This window comes from Myotis davidii, unplaced genomic scaffold (assembly GCF_000327345.1).
Source record: "Myotis davidii unplaced genomic scaffold, ASM32734v1 scaffold1031, whole genome shotgun sequence".
NCBI classification, from domain to species: domain Eukaryota; kingdom Metazoa; phylum Chordata; class Mammalia; order Chiroptera; family Vespertilionidae; genus Myotis; species Myotis davidii.
In genome coordinates, this window is record NW_006283442.1 from 1,961,688 (window position 1) to 1,974,676 (window position 12,989).

Sequence of the window (12,989 nt, forward strand, 5' to 3'; positions counted from 1 at the left end):
TATATATATATATATATTTAAAACAGCTATTCTCAATTTTTGTGATTTATTTTTTTATTCATCACAGAGGGTTCTGTGGCCATATTTTTACTGCCCCTTTTGGTCAGTTTCCTAGGTCAAGCTTTTTGTTTTGATTGCTTCCCAGTAATCAAATCTAAATGTATTATTTTTAAGGAAAGATGTTACTATATATGAGCCTGACTTGCAAAATTATATCTTATATGGTCCTATGTGTAGAAGGAAAGAATTATTAAGCTCATTTTATGAGCCTGTTTCGAGAATATGAGGTTGAAAATCTTACTAATCTTTATCAACTGTGGAAAGAAGCACTTTCTTGTTTCAGTACACTTAGCTAGAGCTTTTAAAAACTGAGTAATGCATGGGAATTCTAAAGGCATTATATCTGGACTCATTAAAGAATTCTGTTTATAGTAATAACTGAAATCAAAATTATGTTCGCACATGATAGTTTTTTTTAAGTGTTTTATTTGTTTGTTTATTTGCCATTGTGTTCTAAGTACCACAGCAAGTACAGAGGGGGCAATGTGGGTGGCACAGAGGAAGGCTGTAACTAAACAGTGTAAATATGGAAAAGCTACAGTGCAGTTTTTATTTTTATAGGATTTAATTTTCTTCAACTTGTCTCCCCAAACCAAATTAGATATCTTTAAAATAGAATTATGTCCTAAAACTGTACAGTTTATAGCATATTAGATGGATCATCTGTGTTGTCCAGTCCTTCAGCCCTGCTGTCATGGCAACTGTCAGAGGGTGATGTGTTTCTCAGCTGAAAGGGGTTCCATGCCCCATGGGAGGTGCCCTTCCCCGTTAGCAGCTTCTGAGTGTCAGGAAGCAAGAGTACTTGAGCAATTTAGGACATGCCTATACCCTTCTCACTTCTGTACAAAGGTACTATAAACTTTGGTGTGAATTGTGCAAATTTGGGGGAATGTAGCACCATTGTGTCTTTGATGGTTCTGCTGACACCAATGGTCTTCAGTTTTTTTTTAAACTTCTATTATTATATTTTTAATTTTAGTTTTCAATTACAGCTGACACTCAGTTTTGTTTATTTTGGTTTCTGGTGTACGCATAGTGGTTAGAGAGTTCTATAATTTGCGAAATGATCCCCAGATCACTCAAGTACCCACCTGGCACCATGCATAGTCATTCAGTATTATTGACTATATTCCCTGTGCAGTACTTTACATCCCCATGGCTGTTTTTATTTGGACACATCCATACTCAATTTGTTTTCCAAAGCTCATGGCTGAATCCAGCTAAGAACAATATTTCTACTTGCCCACTCAATATTCTCATGAGAATAAAATAAACACCATTGAAACAAAGCTGTGTTCAGAATGCTAACCAAAGGTTTACTTACGGTTTGCCAGTCACACTGTTTCCTTATTTTATAGGACAATGTAATTTTTAAGAGACTTTCGAAAGATTCAAAATACATGGATGAAACATTATGCCATCTGGAATATTTTGCCACAGAAGGTAAGTGAACTTTGGAAATGCTGTTTTTAACCATTGAAGTCATACTTTCAAAGGTCTATGACTGGTGCCTGGGTAAGCAGTCATGTTCTGAATAGGCATGTTATGGTTGGACGTGGCTGGCTTCATAGGAGTATAAGTTTCTAACGCTAACCCCTGTGCCCATCCTCCACATTCTGTGCCCTTGGCAGTGACAAGATGTGTGGCAAGGTCCATATTCAGTTATCTACATATGTCTCTGCTGACTCCAACCAGCAGTGCAGAGGGAAAAGACAGGCCAAATCATTCTGTACAATCAGCTTGTAGTTATGGTTCCCTTTCTTGGAAAAGTCATGTTATTTTCCTGTCCCTCTCTTGTGGTCCTTATGACACTGGCTTACCCAGTGTGAGGGGTACAGAGGAAGCTAATGACTACAGGAAATAATTCATTGGACCCACAGAGGAACAGGAAAAGAGTTCTCTGAAAGGCTTTAAACAGCACTGATGTCAGGGTTTCCTGCAAGGGAATGTGATGAAAGCTGGAGCCTTGCTGAAGTACTGACTGCTGCTTTTTCCTTGTGTGCTCCTATGGCTGCATGCACAGACACACACACACACAGACACACACAGAACAGACAAACACACACACACATACACACGCACACACGGCTGCTTGAAAGTCTGGATCTTTCACATGGTAGCACATTGCGTTTTTATTGCTGTCTTGAAATGTACCTCCTGCCTCCTCTAATTGCTGATACCTGCTACTGCACATATAAAGATGAATCCTGTATAACTCCTGCACTTCTCTTCTGTGGGAATTTACTTTCACAGCTTCTCATGTACTCACAAATCTATAGAAAAGGTGGTTTATGTTAAAATACAGTAGAGTTGTTTGTAAATTCCCTCTTTTAGATGTGTGAAAGTTGAATTAGTGACCTAAAAAGCAGCTGGTATTTTAAAAGTTTTTGAGCATGCTGGTATGGAATGGAGCCACATGAGGTTGGCTAGGAGGGAAGGTACCCTGCTTGCCCCCACCACTAGTGGCACCATCAGGATACACTGTGGCTGTTTCGCAGGCTTGCGGACTCTCTGTTTGGCGTATGCTGACCTCTCTGAGAGTGATTATGAGGAGTGGCTGAAAGTCTATCAAGAAGCCAGCACGATATTGAAAGACAGAGCTCAGCGGCTGGAGGAGTGTTATGAGATCATTGAGAAGGTAACTGCACATGATAAAGCCCTTACTGCCTGATGGGGGGCTTACCCGCCTGTCCAACAAGTCTTGGAGCAGGGATCTTGTAGCTATAGAGTGATGTTCTCTTTTCTGGTATCTCAACCACTAGCTTTTAACCGTTTCTTACCTTGTTTTAAGAAACACTTAGTTTTTATGGACTGTTTAAGGTGTAGCCACCCTCAGCTAAGCATTAGTGATTTCTTAAGAAGTTTCAGGAGAACACAGCATCAATGATTTTCTGGGTCTGCCTAAGATTAGGCTTAACAAGATGATCTCATCCTATGGAGTTACGTGAGCAATGAGAATTCATAGGCTGGTAGGACACTGTACATACTAAGAATTCTCGCACCTATGTATTCTAATAATTTAAAGTTTTGCCATTGCTAGTCCACGTTGCCTACTTTGATTTTTGTTGTTGTTGTCTTCTTTATTTTATCCCAAGACCTTAGGTAGCTTCCTACACATTGGATTCCCTGTTAAAGAATAAAATTCAACTGAGTAAATTTGAAGATCTTATTGGCTTTACTAAGCAGTTGGTAGCATCCCATCTAGCAATTAGAAGGGCGCTCTGAAGGTTTTTATAGACTCTGACAGTGTGCTAGGGGAGTAAAAGAAAAGAAAGGATTATTTTTAGGCTGGGTTGTCTTTTGTTGGGAAGGGATTGGTAGGGGGTTTATTATGCAGATTACCTTACTAGTATTTCTCAGGAAATTCCAGCCTGATTGGTTTAAAATTTCATTGCAGGGAGAGGCTGAAAATGCAATTAGGTTAGTTATTAAGTTTTGGTTTAGTGGCATGGCTTAGTGATAGTGACTCCATTTTGGCCTGAAGTTTTTTCATTTGTTTGATTGTTTTTGTTTTTCTTTCACCTCAAATCTGGGAGCTTTATTTCAACTTTTTCTGTTTCATATCAGCAACCATTGGTCCATCCATTTTTCAGTTTCTTATAACTCTGAAGTCATCACTTGATTGCTTTTTTCACCCCTGTGTGTGTTTGTTTATTTCCACTTTGCTTTTTTATACTCAGTTTATGAGTTTTACATTCACTTGTTTGTCATTTTATTGAATTTTGGGTGGGATTAAAACTGAATTTAATTTGCCCTGCTTTACTTTTGGAGTCAGAAAAAAGTGATTAAGTAGGTGACCTTAATCACTAGGAAAGGGGCTGTGTCTGTCGCCATCCATCCTCGGTTCCCTGTCTCAGCCCTGAAGGTCCTGGCGGGGTTGGGAGAGGAGGCTATGGTCGCCGGGCGCAGAAGGAACAGACACCAGACACCGCTGCTGTCATTGGCGCCCCGCCACCAAGTGGTTCCCTGCCTCCCCTCCTCCTCCTTCTGTCAGTGCTGCACTGCCACCCATCGGGCCTGCTGGCTGGGGAAGGGACGGGGGAGGGACTGCGGGAGGTTGGCCAGCTGGAGAGAGGGACCACGGGTGGTTGGCCGGCCACAGAAGGTTGGCTGTGGGAGTGCACTGACCACCAGGGGGCAGCTCCTGCATTGAGCATCTGCTCCTGGTGGTCAGTGCGTGCCATAGGGACTGGTTGACTGGTCATTCTGGTTATTCTAGTTGTTCGGTTGTAACGATTGCTTAGGCTTTTATATATATAGATAATACTCGAGTCATTTTCACAGTTATAAGGGAGGGCTCATATACTATTAATATCCTCAGGATAACTTGCCCACCTGTTCTGCTAGATGACTTCTGTTCTAAAATGCTGGTGTACAAAGAAATAAATGACTACTGGATGCCTATGTGTATGGAGAGGTTCGGACATTGGCAATAGCTTGGAAATGCCACACATCTAGATATCATTAACTATCTGGAAACAAAGATTTAATGTAGAGGAAACATGATTATTGTCTCACAGCATTTTGACTGCCTTTCTTTTGTCAGAGTTTTGCCATAAATGCTGCTCTTAAGTATGTACCAATCTTTAATTGAAGATATTTTTCAATCTAGAATTTACTGTTACTTGGAGCCACAGCCATAGAAGATCGCCTTCAAGCAGGTGTTCCAGAAACCATAGCAAATCTACTGAAGGCAGGAATTAAAATATGGGTGCTGACAGGAGACAAACAAGAAACTGCAATCAATATAGGTAATTAATTTAAAAGAATTCCCTGATGCTGGTTTTTGTGTTGTTTTTAAAGTTCTTGTAGAAGCAACTAGGGGTTCCTCAAATGCATTGAAAATTATATTTCATAGAACTCTTCATTCTAAGACAAGAAAATTTTACTGAAATCAAATGAAGATGGTTTTTTGAGCATTATCTACCCATTATAAACATTACAAATATTACATCTTCCTGTAAAGTATTAAACTCAGTTACCTGGGATATAGAATTTAAGAGTTAACAACTTTGATTTTATTATTGCCTTCTTCACAGAGTTATAGTCTAAGATACTAAGAGCATGTTTTCACTAAGTTTACATATGCAGTTATTTTATATAATTACTAAAGGCCATGCACCAGTGGGGTCCCTCGGCCTGACCTGCACCCTCTCGCAATCCAGGACTCCTTGGGGTATGTAGGAGAGCTGGTTTTGGCCCGATCCCTGCAGGCCAGGTCGAGGGACCTTTCTGGGTCCAGGGTGTGGGTGAAGTAGATTCAGGGCCAACAGTGTCCCAGCAGCAACCTAACCCACAGCAGATTCTATGAGGAATTGGGCTCCCTCCTCCCTCCTGTCTGGGTCCAGGGTGCGGGTGAACCAGATTTGGGGTGGACAGTGCCCTAGCAGCAACCTAACCCATGCCCGATTTCATGAGGAATCGGGCACCCTCCTCTACTGGTCAGAGTGTCTTCCCCCTGGTGGTCATTGTGTGTCATAGCTACCGGGCAAATGGTTGACCTGTTGGACGGTTGCTTAGGCATATATATATATATACCATTTTAATGATTTTATCAATTAATAGATTTTTCTAAGAGTCTTGTATTTTTCTTTTCCCCATCTGAGTTGGCAATCTCTTTGGTTGCTATGTTATACAGAAATGAAAATTGAAGAAAAGAAATTTAAGTACAAATAACTCTATCAGTGTTAAAGAGGTACATTTTAAGTCTGAAAAGGAATTGAAACTACTAATTTAAAGAAAATCTAGTTTTGATTATTTGAATTATTGTTAAATTATCTGGTATTTCTGTCACCATTATGGTGTAACAAGCTATGGTATATATGTGATAAAATAAAAATATGAGGACTACATAGCTTATAATGTATTTAAGGAAATAGATTCTTTGTCAGAGATCATTTTAGAAAGAAATGTACTAGGACATCTGAATTGTTGTCCTGTTTGGAGTAGTCTTCCCAGTGCCCCTTTGCCTAAACCTTCTTTTTTGAATCAGCTCCATTTCTTAGATAACCTCAATTGTAGACAATACCTACCATATTGAATGAATTTCATCTCTTTAAAATTTTTATTTATTTTTTTATTGATTTAAGAGAGAGAGAGAGGAAAAGAGATCGTGTGCCTCGTCTGGGAATCAAACTATCAACCCTTCGGTGCATGGGACACACTCCAACCAACTGAGCCACCCAGCCAAATCTCATCTCTTTTTTTAAATAGACAAAAACATTTAATAATTTCTTCTCAAGGGTATAGCTAATCAAATGCAATTTGAACTCCCAACCAACTGAAAGTAAAGTCACAGAAGAGTACTATGTGATTCAGAGCAGCCTCTGAAGCATTGGTTATAGACTTTGTCCATTGATCTGTGATAGATGTCTCTCAAATGCAAGTTTTTGGAGAATAGTTTGATGAAGTTTCTGTGAAGGCCTATCACTACTACTAAAAAATAAAAACCTATTTCTTATAACCTTTTGGTGATATAACATCTTTATAAATGAAGGATAATACATTGGCTTTTGGTATAATGTCTCTGTATGTATATACATTGGCCCTTCAGCTATAATTTCCCATATAAACTTGGCCTAAAGCACCTGCTATTGAACTATGGCTCCTGTTGTTCATACAGAGTACATAAAGTTGACTGCTGCCCGGAAATTCTTAGTTCAAATTTAGGGATATGCGCTAGCTGGTTTGGTTCAGTGGATAGTGTTGGCCTGCATACTGGAGGGTCCTGGGTTTGATTCACATCAAGGGCACATGCCTGGGTTGCGGGCTTAATCCCCAGTGGGGGGCGTGCAGGAGGCAGCTGATCGGTGATTCTCTCTCATCATTGATGTTTCTATCTCTCTCCCTTCTCTCTGAAATCAATAAAAATATACTTTAAAAAACTTAGGGGTATGTTTTCTGCTCCTCTAGAGCAATATGAAAGAAGTGGGTAACTCCCACAAGTTAAAATAGAACTGTAGTGATAAGCTTTTTAAATTTTCTAGATCTTAAGTGTTTCTGTTGGACTAACAGCTTTTCTATTTCCCTAGACCCACACTTAATTTCCACAGCCAGATCACCCTGCCCTTGGGAGCACACATGTCCCTCTTCTTACTTGCTCCTTTTGTTTATTGCAGCTCATCAGAGTCTAGCCAAGTTTGGAATAAATACAAATAAAAGCAAAGGGCTGCAAATCAACCCAGAAGCACAAATGGCTTCTTATTCCGAGGAAGACTTTACTTGCACACAGTGAGGCTTCTCTGAGCCTTATGAGATAATTGATACCTGTCCAGTTTTTATAAATGACAATTGTATGATTTTGTGTGTGTTTTTTAAAGAATGTATAACAACATTTGTAGCTTGGGTTCCATAACACTCACATCCATAAGATTCTTTAAAATTGATCTTTTATAGCTAATTTTCAAGACCACTATGCCTCTTGCTTATAAGCTGATGACTTTGCCAAAGTCTTATATTTCTCCTGGAGCTTGTCTCTACTTACATTTGTGCTAGTGTGTTAGTTGAATTCAAACATCTCTTGGGTGTCACAAAGTAGGCTTGTAACAGCTCAGGCACTGAAGTACTTTGGAAAAACTATGTCTGAATTATTTTTTCACTTTGTATTCAGAACTCAAGTTAGTAACCTTGGGCGATATTGAGGGATTAAATGTCATTTTCTGACTTAAGATATCTGTTGAGCCTGCACATGTTACAGAATGTGTAGACATCCAGTCATTTTATTAGACTCTCTTGTGTCAGATCACAGACAACAGCTACATGTAGGACAAGGTCATGCTCCAGATAGTCTGGGTTGTAAAGCCTGTGTTCTAACCCAACCCAAACCGTAACCCTAACCTTAACCCTAACCCTCAGTAACATGAACCATTATTGATCTGTCTCTTATTATACTGACTGGATATTATGTACATTTTTGTGCATTCTAGTGCATCTAGGGTACCCAGAAGATATTTGGGAGGAAGATCAAGTGTCTAGTAGTCATACTTCTAGATGAAGTCAGGAAAAGAGAACAAATGAATAATGTCTGCTGAGTGTCAGGCTCTGTGCTGGGCATGCTTTCTGGACACCATCTTCAGTCTTTACACATGTACAGTCTTAAGCTCAAGGGGGAAATTCAGAGTTTATAGAGGTTACACTCTACTTAATGACCAAGCAAATACTGGGTCTCAGGGCTCTTGACTTCTGATGTAGGGCTCGTTTTAAACAGATTCATAAGGTTTTACAAAATCTGTTCCCTGAAATTTGAGTTAGCAGACAGGAGGAGAATGGTAGTATATTTTATTCATTTGAAGATGCTCATTGTTTTTATATTTTAACATCTCTGAAATTGGGATGTCTTATGATTGTCAACTCTTAAAATTTTAAGGCAACAAGTCCTTAGTGGTACATGTAGTCAGAGTTCATATTTAGAGACTAGAGGCTCAATGCACAAAATTCGTATAAGAGTAGGCCTTCCTTCCCCTGGCTACTGACACTGGCTTCCCTCTGGCACCCAGTACCTGGGCTTCCCTCCCAGAGGGAGGCTCTGCCCACCTGCCGCAGCCCACTGGTCAGTGGCCAGGGCCTCCCTCTTTGGGGCGATCGTGGAGCCCCCCGATTGATCGCCCCGCTGGCCGGTGGGCTGGGCCTCCCTCTGTGGGGTGATCATGGGGCGATGGCTGGGCCCCCAACCAATTGCATCTCACCTGCCTAGGCTGGCCTGGAACCAGGGGGTGTCATAGTGTGGTTCCGGATGGTCATCCAGATGGTCATTCCACTGTTCGCCATTTGGTTGATTTGCATATTATGCTTTTATTATATAGGATGACATACGGTATGTTTGGGTTCTTGGCTCTTTTTAGTATTTGATCTACCTATTAATCATAGTTTGATAATTTATTTTAGTTCATGCCTGGAAAATAAATATACTTAGTCAAATTAAGTTCCAGGATATTTGTGTCTCCTATGAGCCAGTGAGTATTATGTAGATAGACAGTCATCTTGCCTGTAGGTTGTAGGTAGTTTAGAACTGGCACAATGCCAGACCCCTGCTGTGCCGTGCTTGCATTTATGCTAACTAGCTGTGTTTCAAGGAGTGCAATTTTCTATTTTAGCTTAAAAGTTTGGCATCAGCTAGTCTAAAGTGAAATCTCAAATGTAGCCTTTGTGAATTGTGTAGTTGTCATTTCCTTATTACCAATGGATAAAACATCTATTAAAATGTTAGGCAATACATGTGAAGTTTTCAGAATCTGTAATTTGTTTCTAGTGAATGTGGGATGAGTGAGAACAAAATCCTAGTGTGTATTTCATTTTATAGTCAGAAAATTGGAAATAGCTTTCATTCTCTTCCATGTCTGAGATGGAATTGCCCTCTGCATTTTGCTCCTTATCATTTGATACTTTTAAACCACTTCTTATAGTCTTAGAAGTTTAATTTTTTTTAAATGTGATTAAATATGGTGCATGCCCATTCTTTATTGCCCATAGATTGCATCGCCCATTAAAAGGGAAACAAATCCCCTTCTTAGGGGAAGCTGGGCACTGTTTTCCCCAGATGTGTTATTTCTTTGATTACCTGCAGCTGGCATTGTTGCCTGATGTTCTACTCTCTCAGCCTGGGGAACTTACATTCTCTACTAAGGGGATGAGTTAACTGTGCGACAAATTAAAGAGTGACATAGATGTGAAAGTAGTAATTATACAATGTAGGTATTAAGCATGACTGGTGTTAATAATAGTTAGTAAATGTTAGCTATAATGTGCCAAATACTGCGCTACATAAGTTCTTTACATAAATTTCATATTTAATTCCCTTTGAGATCGGCATTATCCCCTTTTCAAAGATAGAACTGAGGCACAGAATTATCAAACAACTTAGCCTAGGTCACAGAGATGTGAGAGTGCTGAAAATCTGAGCACATGATCACCACACTTGATATTCACTTCCCAGAAGGAAAAATATGTGATTAAAACTTGAGCCTTCAAGAGTTTGTTGAAGAGGAAAAAAAAAAAAGACTGAGCACAGAATGGGTAATGATAGGCCAGTTCAGGGAGAAGACTACAAGGCAAGGCTGAGTGTGTGCTTACATGTGATGGAACATCCCTGGGAAGGGTCTGAAGGGTCTGGAGGGAAAGGTGCCCAGGTGTGGTTCTATGGGCAAGTCCTTGGCTGCTTCATTCTACAGATGATTTAAGAATGCCATACTGAGCTTTTGTGGCCCCATCTGGAATAGTAAAGTTTTATCATCCATTCCTGATGTCTGACAATATGCTCCATATGCTCACACTCAAATAATGATTGACCACTTTCTCTGTGAAAATATTTAGAGGCAGCAACATACTTGGTGAGGGTTTGGAATCACGTTGAATCCCAAAAGTGCCTAGCTTGATTAATCTGATCTTAGGATGTATGGTCAGGAAGGATAAATTGTTCCTAACCTTTCCAAAACTGTAAACAAAAAAGTGGATTTGGATATCTATACTAATAAAAGGGTAATATGCTAATTAGACCAGATGTCTTCCAGACGTCCTTCCGGACAAAGCTGCAGCAGCTGTAAGGGCCAAGGGCCAGTGGCACAGGAGAGGCAGCGGTGCTGAGGGCCTGGGCCTGTCCCACCCGCGCCGTGCAGCCCTGCCTTCCACAGAGGCAGAGCTGGCGCTGGGAAAGGCAGGGCGGCCCGAGGTCCTGGAGTCTTCGCAGAGGCTGGACAGGGTGCGACCGTGGTTCCTCAACCTCCCCCAGCCCCTCCCCAAGCCAGCCTGGCCCCAGATGGCCCCCCCCACACACACACAAGTGGGTGAGGGGTGGGGCCAGTGCTAAGAAGTGAGGGCCAAGGGTCAGCAGCCCCTGCTACCAGCTTTGGCAGCAGTGGCGCAGTGATGGGGGTGGCACCTTCCCCTAATCCTCCAGGTTGCATCCTGCAGAAGGAGGCCAGACTGCAGCTTAGGCCCACTCCCGATGGGGGGCGAGCCTAAGCCATCAATAGGACATCCCCTGAGGGCTCCCAGACTGTGAGAGGGGGTAATGCTGGCTTGAGGGAACCCCCACCAGTGCATGAATTTTCATGCACTAGGCCTCTAGTCTTTAATAATATGAGCTTGCCTCAAAAAAAGAGATACTGGTGCAAAAACTGAGAAATTTGGTTTGGTAATATTTTCTAGTGTGAATTGTTATTTTATTGTCTTAAAATCAAGTCCTCTAAGTACCATAGACTGTACTATTTTGATTTCTCTGAATGTTGATTGTACTCAGGTAGTTGAAAGACTAAGACCTTTGTAGTGTGCATTCGTTTAGATGTAGTAAAAAGTGAAATCCCAGAGGTTCTGTCTCAGTCATTTTATGGTCGTCTTGTTAGACTTCGAGATTAAAGAACTAGATCTCAATTTACAAGTGTGGATTGACATTTCATACCTGGCTCTTCTCCAAGAGTTGATCTCATTTTATCCAAAAACATTAGAAATCAAGCAGTCCAAACCTGAATTGACATAATTTGATTTGCCACATTAGCTAAGTCACAATTAACTGTATTAAACTTCCATGGTCTATCTAGAGCAAGTGTGCTGTGTGATAATTCTCTAAGCAAAATCTCACTTCACTTTCCAAATTTAAAAACCACCACCAACAACCTGTTTCTTCTCTGAAACCTTTAGCTTTCTATATTAAAATTCATGAAAGTGTCAGTGGTTTTATTTATTGCCCTCTCCTTGCAATGGGTTAAAAAAATACTTCACATTTTCCCATAATGTCTTTGTGCAGCTTCAGTTGTCAAGTGGTATTTCTCTTAAATTGAAAAATATAGAATAAAGCAGCAAGCTAGGGCTTAAAAATTACAGCTCACTTCTGCAGCTGTTGCTTAAATAAAGAACTACCAGCAAATCCTTTTGCATCAGTTATACTAAACTTGTAACAGTCCATATTGCATTAAGTTGCTGAAGTCTCTGGGGATAAAGAAGGAGTAAGCCTAACATAGAGGGAAGTGATTAAGGTTGCAATATTCCCTTTTGTGAATGAAAATAAAATATAGATCTCCCTTCTGGGCCTAATCTAAGACTTTATGGGAAGGATAAATAAATATGTAAAATTTTAACAGGAAACAAATAGTTCAATTATTTTAGTCCTACCATGCAGAAATTTTACTGGCATGCTGGAAAGTTCTCAGTTTTACTCATCACTATTGTTAAAATATAAATATAAACGAGTTTGAAAATGCATAGAAATTTGTTTCATGTTTTCTTTTTTGTTTTATTCTAGAGGTTTAGCAGATATTAGCCCATGTGCTATGATGATTTTAAATTATTCAGTTTGTTTCAATTTTTAAAGTAATATGTGGTTTAAATAAGCGAAATAACCTCATTTTCTTGAGATAACTATTGTTAACAGCTTGGGCTATATTTTTATGGCATTGCTTTAAAAAAAATAACAGTTGGGGTAAAAGGCATAATTTTGTGCTTTAACATTTGTGTCTGAGGTGATTTATAAAATATCCCTCTCAAATGACAGTGAAGGATATACTTCCTATATTCCCAAATAAACAAACAAAATATTTGTCTCCCTCCAAAACAAACAAACAAACAAACAAACAAACCAATGATTTCCTTGTTCTTAATTCTTGCCTGTCTTGAATTAAATTGTGTGCCTTTTAGCAGGGCTCCCTCAAGATGAAAAAAGACCTGCTGAAGAGAATTGAGTAAAAACATGCAGCAGTGCTGTGACATTTCCATTATTCAATGCCTGTCTCCTTTTCTAGTTAAATGTAGCACCTGTGGGGAGGGTATTTCAGCTGTTGTGCAAAGGAGAGTCCCAGCTTCTCTTTGCTTTAGGACCAGCACTGCTTAAGGCTTCTCCTTCTCCTTCTCCTCCTCCTCCTTCTCCTCCTCCTCCTTCTCCTTCTTCTTCTTCTTCTTCTTCTTCTTCTTCTTCTTCTTCTTCTTCTTCTTCAGGGGAGGGA

At 40.1% G+C, this 12,989-nt stretch overlaps 1 protein-coding gene across 1 annotated transcript in view; it reads left to right on the forward strand.

Annotated features, from left to right (window-relative positions):
* ATP8A2 (ATPase, aminophospholipid transporter, class I, type 8A, member 2) overlaps window positions 1-12,989 on the forward strand; it is a 588,754-nt gene that overhangs the window by 152,480 nt on the left and 423,285 nt on the right. The window contains 3 exon segments of the mRNA XM_006753689.2: window positions 1,419-1,503; window positions 2,559-2,698; window positions 4,673-4,811. Of these exon segments, the coding sequence (XP_006753752.2) occupies window positions 1,419-1,503; window positions 2,559-2,698; window positions 4,673-4,811 (364 nt within the window).